Genomic DNA, 25,174 nt, shown 5'->3' with positions numbered 1-25,174 from the left:
AATAAAGGAGGCCTTACAGCAGTGCGCCGCCTGCAAGAACTACAAATTAATAAATAAATGTTGTTTGGATAAATATTACCCCTACAGTGGTTGTGGTGCAGTCGACAGACATGGGGTTGACAGACATGGGAAAAATAAGTGGGCGGGTGTGTACGCTTGTGTGTATTGGGGATGACATACAGAGTTCCTTTCATTTTGGTTCCTACCAGAGTTTGTATTTGTATCCCCATAGATAATTGTATATAGGAGACACTAGTTTCCCTGTAGAAAAACAAGGTCAAAGAGAGAATAGACATTTATCATTATGGCCTCTCTCCTAGACTAGTCAATGGATGGGAGCTGTATTTCATGTATATAGGCTTATCTTGTCGGGTCTAACAAAGAGTTAAGACAATGCACCTACCTTTCAAGACTAAAGCATCACATTTGTCTTTACCATTTCTAGGATAGGGTCAATGAAGACATGAACTGGGTACCAGAATGGAATGCACACAACACAGGGATACCATTATATATAAATATATATACAGTAGCAGTCAAAAGTTTGGACACACCTACTCATTCAAGGGTTTTTCTTAATTTTTACTATTTTCTACATTGTAGAATAATAGTGAAGACATCAAAACTATGAAATAACACATATGGAATCATGTAGTAACCAAAAAAAGTGTTAAACAAATCAAAATATATTTTAGGTTTTAGATTCTTCTAAGTAGCCACCCTTTGCCTTGATGATAGCGTTGCACACTCTTGGCATTCTCTCAACCTTAATTTCCTCGTTGTGACGCACTCAAGTTCCAAACTCCATTCAAGACGAGACTGACTTTATGACCAAAATTATCCTATTTACACTTTGTCAATTTTCACACTAGAATAAATGTTTCTGACTAATATTGATGCCACATAAGCTGTTTTCAAAGGAATTAGTTGGTTTTTAGGGGCAGTCATTATTTAAGATAACAGGTGGATGTGCTGGTCACACTCACACCTGCAATCATTTAACACAAACACAACCTGAATGCTTTGTGAAATAAACAAAACATTGAGACATGTCATTGCATTATGGTTAAAGGTTGGGTTGAAACAAGTCAAAATATTTGAACTTTAATGACTTTTCGAAAATCAAATTAGTCTTCTGTTGAAACAATGCCATCACACTGAAAATGTTGGTTGAAATAACATGGAACCAATGTTGATTCCACCTGTCTTTGCCCAGTGACAGGCCTACACTGTCCAGTCATGACGGGTTGAAACCTTACCACCTCTGTCACCCATGCCTGCCTGTTTCACAGACTCTGCAGGAACCTCGTATTCATCGCTAATGCCTCAAAGATTAATTCATTTTAATGGTTTATTGAAGGTAGTCCAGAAACTGTACTGTCACCGCTGGAAGGTCACAAGAAAAAACCAGACTGATATTAATAGGTGCACTGGGATTCTTCGGCCGTCGCTATCGATTTTCTCTTAAACGTGCCTAAATATCAACGGGTCTACAGGTGGGAGAGCTGCTTCTACGTAACCTATGTGGGAGGAAAAGAGTTAAAGTAAATTTGGTATGGAGATAAGTGAGATTATCAGTGAAATTGTATGGTCGACAAATTGGTATATAGACGTTTATATGTGTTTGGAAATGTCTGGTTAAAGGCTACTGTGCCAAAAATTGGATATTGGGCTTCCATACTAGAACCAGTTTCCTGTATTAATATGACCAATTCTGAACCAAGAAGTGATTTTTTTAAAAATCGGTGTCATGGAAAACTGTCCTAAGACATTACATACAATGACATCACAAAATGTTACATCCATGAATCACTTGCTGTCTGTGTCCCAATGGCACCCTATTCCCTACATGGTGCACTTATTTTGACCAGAGCCCTATATGGTCAAAAGTAGTGCACTATATAGGGAATAGGGTGCCAATTGGGACACAACACACTTTCAATACTTATCAGTGCACTAAGGGGCCTTTTAATGCCGTCTCAGATATCTTCACCATCCTCACAGAATGAAATACCCGCAAAAAGCATCTAACGAAACTAAAAACAGGTTGGCTATCGTTTACACAGATTTTAATAGTCCTGAGAGCGTGGTAAGAGCGTGGGGCTTGCAATGCCAATGTTGTGGTTTCAATTCCCGCAGGGAACAGACAAAATGTATTCACCCACTGTACTGTAAGGGGCAGTTTCCTGGACACAGATTAAGCATAGTACTGGAATAAAAAGTAAACAATGGAGAATCTCCATTGTAAATGCTTTTTAGTCCATGATTAGGTTTAATCTGTGTCCAGGAAACCACCTCTAAATTGCTTTGGTTAAAAGCATCTGCTAAGTGCCATAAAGGATTATTATAACAGTAGATGACTAATCATACACTTTGCTGATTGACTGGCTATCACTGACATCATTAGTGCTGAAATGGGCTGTGGGTAATAATGTGTCTAAGATGTAACTGAACCCATGCTTTTGGGATAATTGTTCTGGAATCTAATATAAGTCTAATATGCTTGGGTTTTACTCGCTGCCCGGATATCAGCCCTTCTATTGCATTAGTAAATGAATCAGACTCCAACTACTGTGTCCACCTCGAGTCTTAAGGGAACACTTGTGTACACCTGGGCGGACCTAGCGATTTGGGGCCTCTTTTTAAAATGCATTGAAGGGCACCCCTAAGCGACATTACCACCTGTAAATTAACTGCTGTGATTATTATTATCTGACATTTAAAAATACCTTGTTCATATAAGTGTTTAATTTCTATAAAGCTGTTGAATCAGTGGCGAACATACGTTTAGCGTTAAAACGGTCAGTGTGGGCCCTAGCTTAATTTAAAACCTATGAAACATAGCTAAGGCCGCCTGTGTACGTACACACACACACACACACACTCACTCTCAAACTCTACAATTTTGTAGATTATAAACTGCCTTAAATTGCGCATTCCAAAAACCATGTGTGTTCAATTACCTTCCATTAAACCAAATTGGAGGTTAAATTGGGTGTGTGAAGATATCCAAGAAAGATCTCCAATATTCTGTATGGATTACATTTGCATGGCCGACCAAGACCCAGCTAAATGACAGGGGTCCTTGTTTGTTGTGCTGTAAACGGATTAGTCTTCAACAGCACTTTTTCCTCAAATCCCCCTTTACCGCTATTGAGCCACTGGCAGTTACAGATCACATTTCCTAATAACCAACACACATACTCATAGGCTACACTCTCACACACAGTGGTAATAACAGTGTTCAGACGTAAGAATTAACAGAAAATAAGCTCTGAAGATAATGGACAAGATCAAATGAATGATCTGGATTTCAGATTTCTTTCCAATAGAATGGATACCAACCTTAAACCGAGATAGGCAATATGGCAGAAATGTAACTAGGCTATGTGTGCAGGCAACTTGGCATATTGGTAGGCTAAGCATCTCTTATCCCAATTGGGGATACTGGAGTACTACAAATTCTGCCCATGTGCTTGCTGTTGGCTGCTGGCCAATGTTGCCGTTTATTGAAGCCACCTTTTGATCATACATAGGTTCTCTTTTTTTGAAAACACTAATTAGTGGATATGAGGCCCGCAAGACAGACATGCGCTGGCATCAAACACCCACCTTGCCTGTTTGTAAAAATCTCCATACACAAAAACACGCGGGCACACGTAGATGCATACACACACTCAAACGGATACAACAGACAGATGCGCACACACACACTTAACAAATACTTTCAGTAATTTGGAACAGCTGCAAGTGGGTATACTGCGGCCAATAAACAGCTACTTACATCACCATAAAACTCTACTACAGCTAACATTGGAACAGAGCCAACAGCACGCACAGTGCCAGCAACCATCAACCGCTAAGTAGCAAACGACCTGTTAAATGTGCGAATGTGTGCAGACTGCACAGACACCATACACACGCGCCGTTGAAATAGGATGTACGCACATTCATACAAGAGCTGACAACAGAGGAATGTTCGTTCTGCGTTGCATATTTCTACCTAAAGTTCTGCCCTGCTGAATGCGGCCCAGTGCTCGTTCATGCTCCTCCCTCCATCCATCTCTCCCGCAGACATAAGAGACATTGACCACACTACACCACCTCTTATCCAGTTTTTTATTTAATTTTTCAGCAAAAAAAGAAAGGGAACAAAAGAAAACAATGGAAACGAAGGCTACAGAATTCTCTTATCCATTTTTTCTTACGTAATTTGTTATAAAATGCAGCACTAAGCTAATGTGTAAGTAAAATAAAAAATGTAAAGCAAAAAGTGTGTTAAATAAGGATTTTTCTTTAAGATACAGGATATTATTTGCGACTATTACATTTTTCCTCCGCGCTCTGCTTGTAGCCTCACAGCCACACCTATGGCCTGGCCACAACCTCTCACTCAGTGTTCGCTCTTTGGCAAGAAAGAAAGAGGGTGTGTGTTTGAGAGAGAGCAATTGAGAAAATCAATACTGTGGAGAAATGAGAATGAAAGAGGGAAGGATTAATGGAGAGAAAGGTGAGAGCGAGACATGCTGTCTGGGAACGGAATGGAGAGAGTGAAAGGAAAGGAGAGAGGGAGAGAGATAGTGGTGTGCGACGGGCAAGGGCAGGGAGAAGAGTGTGTGAGAAAGAGAGCGTTAGAATCCCACTGAGGGGTCGGGATTGGCATCGAGAGGCAGAGGCGTCACAGAAACATTTCAAACATTTCAAACATTGGGGGCTGATGGGAAATGAAGTCCATGGCTAAGACATTATGGGTTATATCGAGCAAAACCTGAACAACACCCATGAGCGTCCTACTGAATAACTTTTTCAAAGGTTATCCACCAAGTCAGCACAGTCCACTTGATTTTGCTTAACTGTCCTTGTGCTCTGCGCACGGACATGTTCGTAAAAGTGTGTTTGTGCGTGAACTGTGCAGGGGGCACCAGATTCCGATGGAGGCACAGAACAGTCTCGTGACAGCTCTTTGTTTCTGTGTCCATGTCATCATCTTAGAAGTTTATCTTTGGCCAGCACCCGTATCAGCATGATCGTCATGGCCAAAGGAAATCTCAAGGAGTATGTTTTCTGTCTCCATAGTGACTAAAACTCACACGTCGAGATGGATTAAATCCCTGACAGACAGACCAATCCATTTTGAATCCAACCCCCCTAACTGGGAGGGCGATCGGTGCCTGTTGTCAAGAAAGAAAGTTCTCTGTCCCAAGTTACAGAAAATGGCTGCTGTGTCAACAGTGGCAGGCAGGTCAGAAAGGGAGGGGGTAAGGGAGTTGGGCTGGGTTGGCCTTTGCAATAGTCCAACCCCCCCGCCTCTCCACCCTCTAATTGGATTCTCCCAAAACCTGAGGTGGTGGTGGTGATGATGATGATCGGGACAGTAGCAATAAGCAATAAGCAGAGGAGGGGTATAGTTTTTCTGAACAGGGATGTCCCTGACCTGGAGGTGGGAGGGGTTAAGGCTGAGAAGCAGTGGTGGGTGTGACACCCTCAAAAGTAATAGGTCAAAAACACAAAACAGTGGAGGGGTTCAAGAGATGTCTTGGGGTGGTAGGTGCCCCTTTGGTAAAGATCTAAGATCAGCTTAACCTGCCTTGCATCATACCCTTAATCACTGGGTTGACCTGAACTAAAAACGGACCTTAGATCAGTGTCTAGGGGGTAACTTCATCCCACTCTGTGGTAGAAGTGATGAAATAAGGGGGCTCTGGTCTTTATTATGAGGTTGGCAGACAGGGAAGTGACAGATAGGTGGCTTTAGCAGTCCCTTGCCGGGGCGCGAAAATTAGCAGTGCTTTGTCTGCTTATTTGAGGTAAGAGCATAGTCACAACAAAAAGGGGCACTGGGGACAAAAGTGTGTATAAAGCGTGTATTTGTCTGCGTCCCCATTTGCCACCTTTTCCCTGAAGTCTCCACTTACACACTTTCTCACATTGATTTAACAACGCAGCCAATGCTTTACACCAATCCTATACTTTTCATAAATCCATGACGGGGACTGTACAACTGCACATTTCTGGATAAAGGTGGACGAATTGGAACGCAGTCTCTTTCTCTCCTCTTCCTCGCTCTCACCGTCGGGGTTGGGGTTGGGGGGTGTTCAGGAGCACTCCTCACCGATGCGCTGGCATGAGCGGCCCACCTTGCGATCCAGCTTGACCATCTTGAGGACGGCCTCCTCGCGCCCACGCCCCAGGTGGTCAAAGAGGCAGTCGTGCTGCTCGGGCAGCCGATGGAGCATGCAGAACACGTAGCCTGGTGGAGAGAAAGAGAAAGTGAGATGTTTTCTACTTTGATATAGCTCAAAAAGCATGAGTTGACACACACCCAAAAACATTGAAGAGGTGCTGACTATGCTCTTAGCCGAACGAGTATGCTCGTATACCCTCACCAAAGTCCAAAACGAACAAAAACGTCACAAAATGTCGTCATAATATATGCACAAACTCTCACAAACTGTTTCGGCTGGGAAGCATGCGGACGCCTCAAGGACGCTTCCAAACCTAAATACATTAAATGCATTCTTCAACATAGGGGAGTGGGGAGAAAATGAGGCAGGAGAAACGTGGTTCTCCTTTTTCAATTGGTTGACAGATGTGTCGTTGCACCAATAGTTAAAAAACTCCCTTCGTTTTCTGGCCCTCCCCCAGATTTTTAAGGCATAATTTTGTCCTGTTTGGGAGCACACTTGTTAGGCTACATATTTTAATGGTGATGGGCAAGAAAGGGGGACAAAGAAGATTAAATTAAGATGTGAATAGATAAGAGGAGAATAAGAGAGGAGATGGGGAGCAAGGGTGTAGGACGGGGTACTTTTTCAAATTCTTTCAAAAGATAAATTGGGCCCAGACCTCGTTCCCAAGTTAGCTAGCTATAGCGGCATACATTTTCTCTAATATGTCAATAAAGCCAGATCCAATTCAATAGAACAGAGACAACAAATGCATCTCCACATTGTAAAGCTTCAACCCCAGCTAATGCAATTCTGTGAACAAAACATTAAAATTAAAATTAGAGAATAAAGTATTCTTCTAATGCCATTATACTCGGCTCACAAGAACACCACTGTGTACATCAAACGCAGGATCTCAAATCAGTCCTTAGAAGCTACGACACCGGTCTTCAATACTCTACGCATGAAACATGTAATAAAAAAATCAACCCTTACGTCCTGATTTGTCATAGACGCTTGCTAAAAAACTTTAATGCGCAAGCCTTCCTTTATGACCTGGCCTCTGTAAATTGGTATGGAATCAGCTTGATCCCCTGTGTCGATTACGCTTGGACCTTCTTTTTTGATATTTCAGTGTTATTGTTAACAAACGTCCCCATAAAGAAAATGAGAATTAAAAAACAGGTTCAGCCCCTGGTTCGACCGTGATCTGGCAGAGTTACTCCACCTCAAGAACTCCATTTGGCGAAAGGCTCGGCACACGCATACTCAGGCTGACTGGCTCTCGTTCAGGCAAATGAGAAATATGTGCACTCAGGCTATCCGGAAGGCCAAAGTTAGTTACTTTAAGGAGCAGTTCTCTCTGTGGGTCTAACCTCAAGAAGTTCTGGAAAACGGTTAAAGACCTGGAGAATAAACACTTCTCCTCACAGCTGCCCATGTCCCTTAATGTTGATGATGTGGTTGTTACTGACAAGGAGCACATGGCTGAGCTCTTTAAAATCACCACTACATTAAGTCAGGATTCCTATTTGACTCAGCCTTGCCTAATTGCCCGTCCAACATTTCCTCATCTCCTACCCCTTCTAATGCGACTAGCCCCGATGCTCCTCCCTCTTTTTCCCCTGCCCCGGTACAAAGTTTCTCCCTGCAGGCGGTCACTGAGTCTGAGCTCCTTAAACTTGACCCCAAAAAACCCATCCGGGTCAGATGGTTTAGATCCTTTCTTCCTTAAGGTTGCAGCCCCTATCATCGCCAAGCCTATCTCTGACCTTTTTAACCTGTCTCTCCTCTCTGGGGAGGTTCCCATTGCTTGGAAGGCAGCCACGGTGCGTCCTTTATCAAACTGATCCTAACTGTTACAGGCCAATTTCTATCTTGCCCTGTTTATCAAAAGTGTTAGAAAAACTTGTCAATAATCAACTGACTGGCTTTCTTGATGTCTATAGTATTCTCTCTGGTATGCAATCTGGTTTCTGATCAGGTTATGGATGTGTCACTGCAACCTTAAAAGGTCCTAAATGATGTCACCATTGCCCTTGATTCTAAGCAATGTTGTGCTGCTATTTTTATTGACTTGGCCAAAGACCATTCCATTCTTGTGGGCCGGCTAAGGATTATTGGTGTCTCTGAGGGGTCTTTGACCTGGTTTGCTAACTACCTCTCTCAAAGAGTGCAGTGTATAAAGTCAGAACATCGGCTGGCTCAGCCACTGCCTGTCACCAAGGGAGTACCCCAAGGCTCGATCCTAGGCCCCACGCTCTTCTCAATTTACATCAACAACATAGCTTAGGCAGTAGGAAACTCTCTCATCGATTTATATGCAGATGATACAGTCTTATACTCAGCTGGCCCCTCCCCAGATGTTGTGTTAAAAGCTCTATAACAAAGGTTTCTTAGTGTCCAACAAGCTTTCTCTGCCCTTAACCTTGTTCTGAACACCTCCAAAACAAAGGTCATGTGGTTTGGTAAGAAGAATGCCCCTCTCCCCACCAGTGTGATTACTACCTCTGAGGGTTTAGAGCTTGAGGTAGTCACCTCATACAATTACTTGGGAGTATGGCTAGACGGTACACTGTCCTTCTCTCAGCACATATCAAAGCTGCAGGCTAAGGTTAAACCTAGACTTGGTTTCCTATATCGTAATCGCTCCTCTTTCACCCCAGTTGCCAAACTAACCCTGATTCAGATGACCATCCTACCCACGCTAGATTACGGAGACGTAATTTATAGATCGGCAGGTAAGGGTGCTCTCGAGCGGCTAGATGTTCTTTACCATTCGGCCATCAGATTTGCCACCAATGCTCCTTATAGGACACATCACTGCACTCTACACTCCTCTGTAAACTGGTCATCTCTGTATACCCGTAGCAAGACCCACTGGTTGATGCTTATTTATAAAACCCTCTTAGGCCTCACTCGCCCTATATGAGATACCTACTGCAGCCCTCATCCTCCACATACAACACCAGTTCTGCCAGTCACATTCTGTTAAAGGTCCCCAAAGCACACACATCCCTGGGTCGCTCCTCTTTTCAGTTCCCTGCAGCTAGTGACTGGAACGAGCTGCAAAAAACACTCAAACTGGACAGTTTTATCTCCATCTCTTCATTCAAAGACTCAATCATGGACACTCTTACTGACACTTGTGTATTGTTGTCTCTACCTTCTTGCCTTTGTGCTGTTGTCTGTGCCCAATAATGTTTGTACCATGTTTTATGCTGCTACCATGTTGTGTTCCTACCATGTTGTTGTCATGTGGTGTTGCTACCATGCTGTCTTGTCGCCATGCTATGTTGTTGTCTTAGGTCTCTCTTTATGTAGTGTTGTGGCGTCTCTCGTCTTGATGTGTGTTTTGTCCTATATTTTTATTTTGAATCCTAGCTCCCCATCTCCCCGCCTTATGCCTTTTGGTAGGTCGCCATTGTAAATAAGAATTTGTTCTTAACTGACTTGCCTAGTTAAATAAAATACAAGGAGCTAGGACTGACCTCTAGTCAGTCATTAGGAGGTACAACACCCACCATCTTCAATACACTCCAGCCTGAGTATCATTGTCAGTCAAACAACCCTGATCTCAAAATCAGCCCTTAGGAGCTAAGCTGCCGGAGTATCATTGCCAGTGAAGACACAACCACCAGCGATCCTCCCCATTGAGTCTCCATTGTGTTAGCCCTCCACAAAGGCCCGGTAGCTGAAAGGAGTCTCATTAACAGAGAGAGAGAGAGACTCGTTAGTTACGTTGAGAGTCTTAATGTATTCATTAATATGCATAATGTTCCTGACAGCGACAAACACTGATTAAAGTCTCAGAGCGACAGCACCCGCAGCGCCCTTTAATTGAAGAGTGGCGGCGGCGATTATTAAGCCGTGCACGGGAATGTATAAAGAAAGATGTGGTAGTGTGGTGCTACAGCGGGGCTAGCATGGAGCCGAAGGTAACGGTGGAAGAGGGAGCAGCTGATGGACACGAAAGGGGAGTGGGGGTAGGGGAGTTTGGTGGGAGTGTGAGGAGAAAGATTTGGTGACTAAAGTAACTGATATGTGTGCCTGTAGTGGTGTGTGTGTGTGTGTGTGTGTGTGTGTGTGTGTGTGTGTGTACATATGCACCGTACACACACACACACACACACACACACACCTCACCTCTGACATATAAAATGCTAACAGATGTACCTACTGGTGTTAACAGTTAACACAAAACTTCAACTTAAGATAGAGCATGGTTAATATACGATAAAGGGACAAAGCTATTGCTATTGTACACAAAAACATTCACAGCCCAAAACAAAGCACGGCCAATAGATAAACAGATCAAGTGAGGTACTTCTCCTGACAAACGGCAGAGAAAACTCTTTCTCAAGTGATAGTTAAGAGTTGCTGTGAAAATGCTGCTAGCGCTTAACAGAAGGTGCCATCAATTTGGCGGCAAAGCATTCAGTCACTAACAGCGAGACGTGTCATTAAGCCATCATTAGAATGACTCGTTGTCATAACAAATAGCAGTGCTACGCAAGCACAGGCGGTGGCTTCAGTAATGACACATTTAGTAGCATACAATTACTGCTTAGTGGCTGAAATGATAGGCTTACTAACAATGTGATTGTGGATTTATCAGATATATATAGCTAAGCCTTAAAGAGGTAGCTCATTCAAAGTGATTTAGACTATTGATTTATACTTGCTGTTGACAACATGAAAATAGAGGTAGTCAACAATGCTAGTGCTAAACAGTAGTAAAGTAATCAACACCAAATTAGTTTAGCTGATTATCCGGGTCCATCAACTACCTTCTAGTTGCCTCTAAACTGAGGTATGGCCAATCAGGGTTGGGGTCAATTCCCTTTTAATTCAGTCAATTCAGGAAATGAAATGAAATACCTTGTAACATTTTCGCAATAAAAAAAACTGTTAACATTGGAATTTCAGTTTATTTCATGAATTTACTGCAATGAAATGGAACGTAGCTACAAACTGGAACTTACTCCAACCATGTGTCCTATTTCATTTTTGAGTGAGGCCTCCGTCTAAATCTATGCCTCCAGGTCTGCAGTTCCAGAATACGAGGGTAAAGCAACTTATGAGTAAGTTCTTAACTCTGACGAGTTGAGTCTTAAGTATGAAGTCTCATTTGTATGAAAAACAAGTTCATTAGCTCAAAGTAGTTTTTTTAAAAACAGTATTACTTTTTGGGGCGGTCAAGTACAAAATATCAGTCCAGTTGAAATGCTCCTGAGGCAAGTGAAGTAACAGTATCACTTTTTCTCCCTTAAATGAGGCCTAAACAAAAGCACACCTATTTGTGGAGTTTCTCCCATTCTTCTCTGCAGATCCTCTCAAGCTCTGTCAGGTTGGATGGGGAGCGTCGGTGCACAGCTATTTTCAGGTCTCTCCAGAGACATTAGATTGGGTACAAGTCCGGGCTCTGGCTGGGCCACTCAAGGACATTCAGAGACTTGTACCGAAGCCACTCCTGCGTTGTCTTGGCTGTGTGCTTAGGGTCATTGTCCGGTTAGAAGGTGAACCTTTGCCCCAGTCTGAGGTCCTAAGCGCTCTGGAGCAGATTTTCATGAAGGAGCTCTCTGTACTTTGCGCTGTTCATCTTTCCCTCGATCCTGACTAGTCTCCCAGTCCCTGCTGCTGAAAAACTTCCCCACAGCATGATGCTGCCACCACCATGCTTCACCGTAGGGATGGTGCCAGGTTTCCTCCAGACGTGACGCTTGGTATTCAGTTCAAAGAGTTCAATCTTGGTTTTATCAGACCAGAGAATCTTGTTTCTCATGGCCTGAGAGTCCTTTAGGTGCCTTTTGGCAAACTCTAAGCGGGCTGTCATGTGCCTTTTCCTGAGGAGTGCCTTCGGTCTGGTCACTCTATCATAAAGGCCTGATTGGTGGAGTGCTGCAGAGATGGTTGTCCTTATGGAAGGTTCTCCCATCTCCACAGACGAACTCTAGAGCTCTGACAGAGTGACCATTGGGTTCTTGGTCACATCCCTGACCAATGCCCTTCTCCCCCGATTGCTCAGTTTGGCTGTGCGACCAGCTCTAGGAAGGGTCTTGGTGGTTCCAAACTTCTTCCATTTAAGAATTATGGAGGCCACTGTGTTCTTGGGGACCTTCAATACCGCAGACATTTTTTTGGTACCCTTCCCCAGCTCTGTGCCTCGACACAATCCTGTCTCGGAGCTCTACGGACAATTCCTTCGACCTCATGGCTTGGTTTTTGCTCTGACATGCACTTTCAACTGTGGGACATTATATAGACAGGTGTGCCTTTCCAAATAATGTCCAATCAATTGAATTTACCACAGGTGGACTCCAATCAACTTGTAGAAACATCAAGGATGATCAATGGAAACAGGATGCACCTGAGCTCAATTTTGAGTCTCATAGCAAAGTGTCTGAATACTTATGTAAATAAGGTATTTCTGTTTTTTATTTTAATAAATGTGCTAAAATTTCTAGAAACGTGTTTTTGCTTTGTCATTATGGGGTATGGTGTGTAGATTTGATGAGGAACATTATTTATTTAATCAATTTTAGAATAAGGCTGTAAAGTAACAAAATGTGGAAAAAGTCAAGGGGTCTGAATACTTTCAGAATGCCCTGTACTGTGTGTCTACACAGGAATGTTAGCATACATGCATTTGTATGAGAACGAGTGTGTGAACGTAAGCATATATGAGCCTCTGTATTTGCTTGCATGTTTGTATAAGTGTCCCATATGTAGACCTATGTCTGTTTATGTTTTTATGAGTGCGTGTGTGTGTACTGACCACAGCGGCAGGAGCCCAGCTCTTGCTGTACCAGCTCCAGTTTGGTTTGGCATCGGTGGCAGCGCCGGCGGCTCTTCTGCTTGGAAGCCCCGTGGGACGATGACGACTCCTTAGACCCGTGGCCCACCCGTGCCCTCTTCTCTGGGGATGCATCACTCTCTGACTCAGAGGCTGCTCGCACACACAAAAAGAAAACACACACAAAAAAGGCCACACCGATCCATTAAGGGTGTGATTTAGTGAAGGGTCGTTCGCAAACGAACGGCTCCTTCTGAACGTCTAAGCTGACATATGGCATTTTTTAAAGATGGTCATACTATGGATCATTTAGCTATTGGATTTTGAATTTTACCCATTTAGGTATACAAAAAAATACAAACATTATTTGATAAAATATTGAATTTGGCCTTTATAGGCCAGTGAAATGAACATTCATAAATGGCAAAAAAAAGACTAATCGTAAGAAATAAGGTTTTGAAGTGTTTGTCCTATACAGAGTCTAGGAGATCAAATTTATAAGAAAGCTCAGGAAATATATATATGATTTTCTACACATATTTAACCCTTTTTTATGTGTAGGCACAAAACTACCTTCATACTATACTTCCATTCATGTTTTTAAACCGGTACCGCTTACCTTCAGACGACTCGTGACACTTGTGGGGGTCGTAGAGCAAAACGGAGTCTCCCCTTTCCATAGAGTGGTCATATTCGTTTATAGGTCAATCCGTTCAGACGCTACAGACGTTTTCGTGAGGAAACCGATTTTAGAGATGTTTCATGGTCTGACAAACACCGCTCTAGCTCTGCCACCTTTCACCACAGATGTGGAAGTGCGACATCGACGGATGCGGTAGATTGAGACGCATCCAATGCCAAATAACAGCTTAAACTGACAGATTTTGATGTTCCTTAGACCGACTATTTTTATTTTAAGAGGGTGAATCTTCACTGCAGAAACAAACATTTATTGGAATGTGCATTTCAGGATCTGACAATGGCAGACTACCTTTTGGGCTTTACATTGGAGATGTGCATTATAATTGTTTTGGGCGATTTTGAAGCATTTTGAACGAAGCGCCGTTTGGGAGCCAAACGAGCTGGGTCTTTTACGTGAACGGAGCCAAATAAGCCGGCTCACCGAAAAGACTCGGAATGCCCTTCACTAGTGTGTCCAGGGTTGTCGTTTAAAGAGAATATGTTCTCGCTTAACTTACAGTGCATTCGGAAAGTATTTAGACCCCTTGACTTTTTCCACATTTTGTTACGTTACAGCCTTATTCTAAAACGGATTAAATTGGTTTTTTCCCCTAATCAATCTACACACATTCCCCCATAATGACAAAGCAAAAAAAATCATTCTATCAATTTTAGAATAAGGCTGTAACGTAACAAAATGTGGAAAAAGGGAAGGGGTTTGAATACTTTCCAAATGCACTGTACATGGTAACAAATACATTAGACATCGTTTCTCAAACCTCTCTTTGGGGACTCCCAGACATTTCACAATTTTGTTGTAGCCCAGAATTAGCACACCTGGGATGTATTCACTAGGAACCAAACAAAAGAAAACGGGCCAAAACTAACCTGAACTCCAATAATCCTTTTTATTTGTGGCAAAACGTTCTGTTGCAAAAGTTTTTGCAATGGTTTACACTAATGAATACACACCTGATATAGCTAGTCAAGGGCTTGATGATAAGTTGAATCAGGTGTGCTACCTCTGTAATACATCAAATACAAGGAACAGCTGAGGGTCCCCAAGGAGAGGTTTGAGAAATGCTGCATTGGGCTAATTAAAGCACTTCCCCAATCACATTCTACAACAAAATAACAGACAACAACAATACCCATACATTACTTTAGTTAAAATGGCTGCCGCTGAAGAAATGAGTCAAGCATCTGCCCAGTAGTCAGTTTTAGGTCAAGATTTTTCTCCACAATCCCAGTGATTTTTCTTTCCTCCCTGGTTCGGCTGTGGAACAAAGATCTCGGCTCTATAAATCTCTGACAACTAGGCTAAGTTGACCGGCGAATCTTTGTGAGTCGCGATCAATTCCTCCACGCCCATTATCCTATGGAATCTCTCTGTGTGCCCTATGTAGGGAATAGGGTGCAATTTGGGATGGAGACTCCCTTTGTTATCTCCAGTCTTTCTGCCTTTTTAAAATCGGTCTTCTTTTTAGCAACGCAGCCCTCAATGGATGGTAGAAACACGTGATCTCAGGCAGGGGAAGAGGAGTCCCTTAGCCGTTTAAGACTCGCTGACAAGTGTGTGTGGGTGTGCGCGTGAACGCATGTCCACTCCTTAATGTCAACCTTAATAAGATGGAAAGGTCAAATATTGCAGCCATATTACATAAGACTGTAGAGCCTAAGCAATACCCAAATACAATATATGGTCACTTCACTTACTTGCTCACTGAAGTGCGTGTGCAGTTTCAATTGCGTAGGGAATATACTTAATGAAAAATACCTAACAAATGTGAGGTAGCCTACTTTCCCCATATCCCCCATTATTGCTTTCAATTTACAGTCTACCTATCGGGTCAATTAATTCTGCCATTTTGGATCAATTAACAGTGGTTGATTCCAATTCCCTCCGACACTAGTCTCACTCCATTCCGGCTCCGTTAAGTGGAGTTGACAGGCCCGTAGTGGGAACACAGCGCCTGACACAGAAACCAGTGTTAGGTCCATCGAACCATAGCTACCTGAGTTGCAGGGCCGTTTTGTGGGGGTGGATACGAGTGTGCCGTGGGCTGTGTCTGTGCTGGAGACTTCTGGAAGAGAAAGGGAAAAAAAGAAGAAAGGAAGAGAGAGACTTGTGGTTAGTACAATCCATCAACTACAAAGAGCAGACTGATGGACAAGGAGGGTCAAGGCGTGATGCAATCTAGTTATTTATTGACTATCTTAGATGTATTTTCTTTTTTTCATGTATTCTTCTTGGAGGTATTTAATAGACTGATGTTTTGTGGCCCTAAAATGTCATGTCAATCCCTACATCTAGAGACATTTTAAGTTTGGAAAGAGTCACCTGTTTAGAAGTGAGACAATGCAGTTTTACAGTTAAATTTGTTGAATTGTAGATAATTAAACTCAGCAAAAAAAGAAACTTCCTCTCACTGTCAACTGCGTTTATTTTCAGCAAACTTAACATGTGTAAATATTTGTATGAACATAACAAGATTCGACAACTGAGACATAAACTGAACAAGTTCCACAGACATGTGACTAACAGAAATTCAATAATGTGTCCCTGAACAAAGGGGGGGTCAAAATCAAAAGTAACAGTCAGCATCTGGTGTGGCCACCAGCTGCATTAAGTACTGCAGTGCATCTCCTCCTCATGGACTGCACCAGATTTGCCAGTTCTTGCTGTGAAATGTTAGCCAACTCTTCCACCAAGGCACCTGCAAGTTCCCAGACATTTCTAGGGGGGGAATAGCCCTAGCCCTCACCCTCCGATCCAACAGGTCCCAGACGTGCTCAATGGGATTGAGATCCGGGCACTTCGCTGGCCATGGCAGAACACTGACATTCCTGTCTTGCAGGAAATCAGGCACAGAATGAGCAGTATGGCTGTTGGCATTGTCATGCTGGAGGGTCATGTCATGAGGAGGATGTCTTCCCTGTAATGCACAGAGTTGAGATTGTCTGCAATGACAACAAGCTCAGTCCGATGATGTGACACACTGCCCCAGACCATGACGGACCCTCCACCTCGATCCCGCTCCAGAGTACAGGCCTCGTTGTAACGGTCATTCTTTCGACGATAAACTAGAATCCTACCATCACCCCTGGTGAGACAAAACCGCGACTCGTCAGTGAAGAGCACTTTTTGACAGTCCTGTCTGGTCCAGCGACGGTGGTTTGTGCCCATAGGCGACGTTGTTGCCGGTGATGTCTGGTGAGGACCTGCCTTAAAACAGGCCTACAAGCCCTCAGTCCAGCCTCTCTCAGCCTATTGCAGACAGTTTGAGCACTGATGGAGGGATTGTGCGTTCCTGGTGTAACTCGGGCAGTTGTTGTTGCCATCCTGTACCTGTCCCACAGGTGTAATGTTCGGATGTACCGATCCTGTGCAGGTGTTGTTACACGTGGTCTGCCACTGCGAGGACGATCAGCTGTCCGTCCTGTCTCCCTGTAGCACTGTCTTAGGCGTCTCACAGTACAGACATTCCAATTTATTGCCCTGGCCACATCTGCAGTACTCATGCCTTCTTGCAGCATGCCTAAGGCACGTTCACGCAGATGAGCAGGGACCCTGGGCATCTTTCTTTTGGTGTTTTTCAGAGTTAGTAGAAAGGCCTCTTTAGTGTCCTAAGTTTTCATAACTGTGACCTTAATTGCCTACAGACTGTAAGCTGTTAGTGTCTTAAAGACAGTTCCACAGGTGCATGTTCATTAATTGTTTATGGTTCATTGAACAACCATGGGAAACAGTGTTTAAACCCTTTACAATGAAGATCTGTGAAGTTATTTGGATTTTTACGAGTTATCTTTGAAAGACAGGGTCCTGAAAAAGGGGCGTTTCTTTTTTTTGCTGAGTTTATATAGGCGTAAGGTAATGCTGAATCTCTGACTTGGACATTGCATACTCATACACCCTTCTAGACTTGCTGGAACAGCAACTTGGCAGCATTAATCATTTTTATGACAGGGAATAATTTTTCTCTATCAATAAATGGTATCCAAATTACCTTTATGTTTGGCTAACTTACTTAGCTACCTATGATATATATCTGTCTATATGTCAATTGAGGTCGAATAACCAAGAGTCAATATGTGACTGACAAGTCAAGTATCTTACACTAATCGCTACAGAAATACATTTTACCGTTCATTAAAATGGGTGCCAGTCATGACAGGTCACTGTCATGACTGGGACTCTGACTGCCTTCCATTCTCCCACCTCTCTCTCCTATTTATGCCAGGACAGATATAGCCTGGTATGGGCAGCTCCACTGTTGCTGCAGAAAATAGCAGATGTGTCCTCTGCAATAGCAGGCTCCTGGACTAAAGGACTAAGTGTGTGTGTGTGTGTTTATTAAAGAAAGCAGACTGTGTTAGTCTGTCTCATGGAAACACACAGAAAGACACGCACAAATATCTATTAACTGGTGGTTTAGGAACCACAACTTTATCGTGCAATCCCGGTTATGTTTTTAAAATGTACTGTGTATATGTAACTCGTTTCAGGAAACTAGGTGTATGTAGCACTTCACAGGAGCGGCATTTGAACGTAAACATTAATTTTTTATCAAATTGCGTTTTTTGGCAGAAATGCCTTCTGGAACATGTGAACATTCATGTGCTCTAACAAACTTGCATTCCATCCATAAATACGAATACAATTGTTAAATTACGAGCCTAGTTAGATTAGCAACAGAAAAAGACAGGAACCTTCCCGCTAGCCACGATTGGCTGAGATAATGGATGGGCTGGACATGCCGGGAGATGAGTTTGGATTGGTCTGCCATGTAGCATGCTTCTGTCTATAATGTGAGCTGTTCACTATGTGTTGACAGTCCTTTCTATCGCACTGTTTTTGAAAGATATAACGTTAGCCATCGAGAACTACAAAAGTTTTGCTACCTTCCTCAACAACATTGATGCCCTGAATTTAGCAGGTGCTATCGACAGATCAGTTGGAAAAAGTGATGGGCTACTTTCTGCACACAACACGGTCAGTGTGAACCGGAGTGACATGACACAACGCTGGCCAAACAAGATGTAGCTACAAACAAAACGGAGCTAAATGGTTCCAGTCTGCCGTGAAACGTTCATCCATGTATACAGGTAAATCTAGCTACATTTTCAGATATGTTTGTAATTTTGTCAGAAAGTCGTTTTTTATTGCAAGTTAAAGCGTGCTGTTAGATAACTAGCAAACATTAGCTTGCTGGTTCGCTAGCTAATGTTACGTGTATGATCTGTGTAGTAATATTATTCTAATCAGAAATCCATTTGCATTGCTAATTATAGCCTAATGTTAGCTAGTTAAAACTGAACCTAGTTTGTTAGCTTTAGCTACCTGCAGATTCATACTACAGCTATGGCAATGTTTGTATTGGTAGCAGTATGAGTTGGGATTATGCCGGTTCATTGTTTAGCTAGCTAGCTACACATCTAAACAATCAAGACTCCACTTCGGCCGGATTATTACATGACCCATCAAATTAGCCAGGTGTGTCTGGGTGATTACAGCCATCTATTGTATTTCATGAACATGTATACATGTCTAGACAATAGTGACCCATCCACTTAGCTAGATGTGGCTGGAGGATGGTTATAGCATTTCCTTCACATTACTCATCAATTTAGTGTGTCGGGTAAGTGTCATCTAATAATGATACAATATTTTCACCTGGACACTTTGTTTTTGATATTGCTACACCTTCTGTATCCTGTGCATGTGACAAAATTGTTTTGTATTTTATTTGATAAAGGGTGTATTAACCAAATGGCCTCACATATGAATCCTTAAAGAAATGGGTGGGGCTAAGGCTTAAGAGGGTGTGAATGATGCTGAATGGGTATACAAAGAAGAGCTGTCCAGTAGGTGTACCAAAACATTCAAGGGTCATTTTCTCAAAAGCGGGGTTATAAATTTATCAACTTTCAAAGAAGAATTACTTTCCCATTGTTCCTCAACTGCAGTGTATGATATACCATTGTCTAGCTCTGAGACACTACTTTTATCCAATGGAAAAAACACAGTTTCAAATGTTGCTACATAAAACCGAATCGAGGTGGTCGGTCACATACAGTTAGGGAAAAAAGTATTTGATCCCCTGCTGATTTTGTACGTTTCCCCACTGACAAAGATATGATCAGTCTATAATTTTAATGGTAGGTTTATTTGAACAGTGAGAGACAGAATAACAACAACAAAATCCAGAAAAACCCATGTCAAACATTTTATAAATTGATTTGCATTTTAATGAGGGAAATAAACATTTTACTACCTCTCAATCAGAAAGATTTCTGGCTCCCAGGTGTCTTTTATACAGGTAACGAGCTGAGATTAGGAGCACAATCTTAAAGGGAGTGCTCCTAATACAGCTTGTTACCTGTATAAAAGACACCTGTCCACAGAAGCAATCAATCAGATTCCAAACTATCCACCATGGCCAAGACCAAAGAGCTCTCCAAGGATGTCAGGGACACGATTATAGACCTACACAAGGCTGGAATGGGCTACAAGACCATTGGCAAGCAGCTTGGTGAGAAGGTGACAAGTTGGTGCGATTATTTGCAAATGGAAGAAACACAAAAGAACTGTCAATCTTCCTCGGCCTGGGGCTCCATGAAAGATCTCACCTCGTGGAGTTGCAATGATCATGAGAACGGTGAGGAATCAGCCCAGAAATACACGGGAGGACCTTGTCAATGATCTCAAGGCAGCTGGGACCATAGTCACCAAGAAAACAATTGGTAACACAATACGCCATGAAGGACTGAAATCCTGCAGCGCCCGCAAGGTCCCCCTGCTCAAGAAAGCACATATACAGGGCCGTCTGAAGTTTGCCAATGAACATCTGAATGATTCAGTTCAGAGGAGAATTGGGTGAAAGTGTTGTGGTCAGATGAGACCAAAATCGAGCTCTTTGGCATCAACTCAACTCGCCGTGTTTGGAGGAGGAGGAATGCTTCCTATGACCCCAAGAACACCATCACCACTGTCAAACATGGAGGTGGAAACATTATGCTTTGGGGGTGTTATTCTGCTAAGGGGACAGGACAACTTTACTGCATCAAAGGGACGATGGACGGGGCCATGTACCGTCAAATCTTGGGTGAGAACCTCCTTCCCTCAGCCAGGGCATTGAAAATGGGTCGTGGATGGGTATTCCAGCATGACAATGACCCAAAACACACGGCCAAGGCAACAAAGGAGTGGCTCAAGAAGAAGCACATTGAGATCCTGGAGTGGCCTAGCCAGTCTCCAGACCTTAATCTTATAGAAAATCTGTGGAGGGAGCTGAAGGTTCGAGTTGCCAAACGTCAGCCTCGAAACCTTAATGACTTGGAGAAGATCTGCAAAGAGGAGTGGAACAAAATCCCTCCTGAGATGTGTGCAAACCTGGTGGCCAACTACAAGAAACGTCTGACCTCTGTGATTGCCAACAAGGGTTTTGCCACCAAGTACTAAGTCATGTTTTGCAGAGGAGTCAAATAATTATTTCCCTCATTAAAATGCAAATACATTTATAACATTTTTGACATGCGTTTTTCTGGATTTTTGTTGTTGTTATTCTGTCTCTCACTGTTCAAATAAACCTACCATTAAAATTATAGACTGATCGTGTCTTTGTCAGTGGGCAAAGTACAAAATCAGCAGGGGATCAAATACTTTTTTCCCCTCACTGTATGTATAATAAAATCAACATTCTAAACTGCAGGCCATAGGCCCCTGTCCTTACCATCTTGTTCAGGTAGAGGTGTGGCTCCTGTGTCTTCGGGCGACGGCTCCAGTGAGCTGACAGGCGCCGACGACAGGGATTGGCTACTGCTGCTGCTCGTTTCGCTACAGAAGACGGCTGACTGGCTTTTACTAGAGCTGGGGGCGGGCTCTGGGGCACAGTCCTCGCCTGGCTGCTTCTTCTCAATGTCTGTGGTTATACAAGAGAGTGACTGGCGTGGGTGTGTGATTGTATGTGTGAGAGAGATGCTGGATTCCAAAAGAACTCCTACCCTCTAGACATTTGATTGTGAAGGGGGATAGGGAAGTGTGTGTGTGTGTGTGTGTGTGTGTGTGTGTGTGTGAGAGAGAGTATGTGTGTGCGTACTGTGTGTGTGTGTGTGTGTGTATATACACAGTGCATTCGTAAAGTATTCAGACCCCTTGACTTTTTCCACTTTGTTATGTTACAGCCTTATTCTAAAATTAATTACATTTGGTTTTTTTCCTCAATCTACACACAATACCCAATAATTTCAAAGCGAAAACAGGTCTTTAGAACAAAAAAGTAGAATAACTGAAATATCACATTTACATAAGTATTCAGACCCTTTTCTCAGTACTTTGTTGATGCAGAGATTACAGCCTCGAGTCATCTTGGGAATGACGCTACAAGCTTGGCACACCTGTATTTGGGAAGTTTCTCCCATTCTTCTCTGCAGATCCTCTCAAGCTCTGTCAGCTTGGATGGGGAGCGTCGCTGCACAGCTATTTTCAGGTCTCTCCAGAGATGTTCGATCGGTTTCAAGTCCAGGATCTGTCTGGGCCACTCAAGGACATTCAGAGACTTGTCCCGAAGCCACTCCTGCGTTGTCTTGGCTGTGTGCTTAAGATCGTTGTCCTGTTGGAAGGTGAACCTTCGCCCCAGTCTGAGGTACTGAGTGCTCTGGAGCAGGTTTTCATCAAGGATCTCTACGTACTTTTCTCCGTTCATCTTTCCCTCGATCCTGACTAGTCTCCCAGTTGCTGCCGCTGAAAGACATCCCCACAGCATGATGCTGCCACCACAATACTTCACCGTAGGGATGGTGCCAGGTTTCCTCAATGCTGCAGACATTTTTTGGTACCCTTCCCCAGATCTGTGCCTCGACACAATCCTGTCTTGGAGCTCTACGGACAATTCCTTCGACCTCATGGCTTGGTTTTTGCTCTGACATGCACTGACTTTATAGCACATTATATAGACAGGTGTGTGCCTTTCCAAATCATGTCCAATCAATTGAATTTATCACAGGTGGACTCCAATCAAGTTGTAGAAACATCAAGGATGATCATTGTAAACAGGATGCACGAAATGCTCAATTTCGAGTCTCATAGCAAAGTGTCTGAATACTTACGTAAATAAGGTATTTCAGGTTTTTATTTTTTATAAATGTCTAAAGACCTGTTTTCGCTTTGACATTATGGGGTATTGTGTGTAGATTGATGAGGAAAATGCTTTATTTAATCAATTTTAGAATAAGGCTGTAACGTAACAAAATGTGGAAGAAGTCAAGGTGTCTGAATACTTTCCGAATGCACTGTATGCCTCTGTGTATGTGTTTTGTATATCTGCTCGTGTGTGTGTCTGCTTGTTGTTGTTGTGTGTGTGTGTGAGAGAGAGTAGTCGAGAGGTCACGCTTAGCCACACACGGCAGGAGAGTATGGATCCACTATCCAGTAGTAGGTCCGTGGAGCATAACGGTGGAGGAGAGAGGGTTTCTCCTCCCTCTCCCTATCTCCACCTCCTCTTCACACAAGCCCCCTGTTTACATAGCGTCTGCCACTCTAAAGCCACTCCAGGCCGGCCACAGCAGCAGAGGGGGACTCCAGCTTGTGACAACACAGCAGTAGGGACGTGAACAAACAGATATGTGCTCAATCATGATGGCACTAGTACACACACACACACACGTGGCGTACAGGCACACATACTCTCTCACACACACACACACACACACACTCACTCACTATACCCTCACATTCACCTATTCTCACACAACTACACACTTGCATACTCACCTATGCTAACACACACACACACACAGCCATTCTCACAGTCTCTCCCACGCACACACACATTCTCTCTCCAACACAAACTCTCTCTCACACACACACACACACACACAGATCTTTGGTATTGCTGCATGACTCAAAGCAATCTGCTTTAAACACACTCTTAACTCGAGGGGAAAGGGTGTGTGAGGGGAGTTGAGTGGACGCACCTACCCGTAAAACATTTGGAGCAGAGGTCCATGGTTTTGCTGGACCTAAAGAGAAGAAAGAGACAATGACAGGTTAGAAAAGAGGTCAGCACATCACATTTTTATTCACAGGACAGGTGTACTTCTGCAAGCCTGATCGCTGCATTCAACATTCCATTTTACTTCACATCAGTCTGGCATTCCTCCTTATGGAAACAATTTGATACTACGTCTGTAACAAGGGGCATTCTTTAAAACTAACTTGTCTGGGATTGGATGACCTTCAACCAATAAGAGGATGGCCTAATTTAAAGCACAGTATTCGGCCACATTGGATTTTGTCCTAAACCCACCTGAGAGGATGCAGATTGGACCAATACGTGAACGCAGCGATCAGGCTGGTTATCCAGGCTGTGATTTTGCATCAATATTGCCTACAATGAAAAATTTTCACAAGAGTGACAGCTTGTGGGCCAGTTTTAACATTCGGTATGAAAGCGCACTGTGGTTTCCTTTATCTGCAATTGAAAAATTTAGTCTTCAGTTCTAAGCAACTTATTTCTCCACATGTAACATGACCATCTAACCAATGGCAAAAAAAAAATGGCTAGATAAGACCAAATAAATCCAATGAAATTCATTCATCGTGTCACATTTAGTATACAAAAATGGACACCCTAAAATAACGGAATGTGACAAATAGCCTAAATAAAAGAAGGAAATTCCTTTGTGTCCAATCCATTGTCCTTCACAGTGGACCTGTATGTCCCTCACCTCTGCCAACTTCATAACTTTCATCTACGACATTTCACCACTCCTGCCAACCTCGACTGTGCCCACAATCATAGGCACGTGCACCCGTCTCACTTTTACTGCAAAAACTCTCAATAATTCAAACCAGACTCTGTCAAAACTGTGTACACACAGAGATAGCCATGCCAGGTTCAAGCTACCTAGGGAAAAGGTTAATAACTGAACGAGCGCCAAATGTTCATCATCATTCTCTTTATCGTTCATGGTCGCTATTGTGTTCGTCGGACGAACTGGCGAGAGTTGGAATAGGGGTTGGACAATAGGTATGATCAAAAACTATTTATTTTTTAAGTATAGTGACGGATGAATTGCAGCGTGACTCCTATGAAGTTGTTCCTTTGATGCCAATAACTAGAGACAAAAGCAAACAAAAGGAAAACTAGGCAGTATCAGATGAATAGGGTTGTTTGATTTCGTCCTCAATGCCAACCAACGATCGAATCCCCAGAACAAAGACTTTATAAACTTGAACTAGTTCCTTTTGAAATCGCTTGGATTTTTGCCTATAGTCCTATATAGCATACCATTTATAGCCAGGTCCAGCGTTTTTTTTGACTCAGACCTTTTCAGAACCAGAAAAAAATAAAAACATATTGGGCGTATGCTGAACAATAATCTACATTTAGGCATAGGCCCAACAGAACAATCATCTAGGTGTCAGTCAGTCATGCCTGCTAAAGTGAACCAGAGTAGGAGTAGGCCTACTGCTTTGGTAATACACAGAAGTATCCTGACGAAGGATGGTTCAGCCACATCTGTTTTC

The 25,174-nt window shown here is 43.0% G+C and overlaps 1 protein-coding gene across 3 annotated transcripts in view; it reads right to left on the bottom strand.

Annotated features, from left to right (window-relative positions):
* Positions 1–6,080: 6,080 nt before the first annotated feature.
* The window catches only part of zfand3 (zinc finger, AN1-type domain 3), a 40,106-nt gene continuing 21,012 nt past the window's right edge, over positions 6,081–25,174 (bottom strand). For 2 of the 3 annotated variants that reach the window (XM_041848340.1, XM_041848339.2), the window contains exons 2-6: positions 23,624–23,664; positions 21,378–21,566; positions 15,660–15,728; positions 12,946–13,116; positions 6,081–6,250 (exon numbers count right to left, since the gene is read on the bottom strand). In XM_041848340.1, the coding sequence (XP_041704274.1) occupies positions 6,096–6,250; positions 12,946–13,116; positions 15,660–15,728; positions 21,378–21,566; positions 23,624–23,664 (625 nt within the window). In that variant the 3' untranslated portion in view covers positions 6,081–6,095. Of the gene's footprint in view, positions 6,251–12,945; positions 13,117–15,659; positions 15,729–21,377; positions 21,567–23,619; positions 23,665–25,174 lie in introns of all 3 variants that reach the window. The other variant, XM_041848338.1, reaches the window with a different exon arrangement.

This window comes from Coregonus clupeaformis, chromosome 34 (genome assembly GCF_020615455.1).
Source record: "Coregonus clupeaformis isolate EN_2021a chromosome 34, ASM2061545v1, whole genome shotgun sequence".
In the NCBI taxonomy this organism is placed as follows: domain Eukaryota; kingdom Metazoa; phylum Chordata; class Actinopteri; order Salmoniformes; family Salmonidae; genus Coregonus; species Coregonus clupeaformis.
Note: the sequence above shows the minus strand (reverse complement) of the source record. Positions and strands in the feature narration are given on the sequence as shown.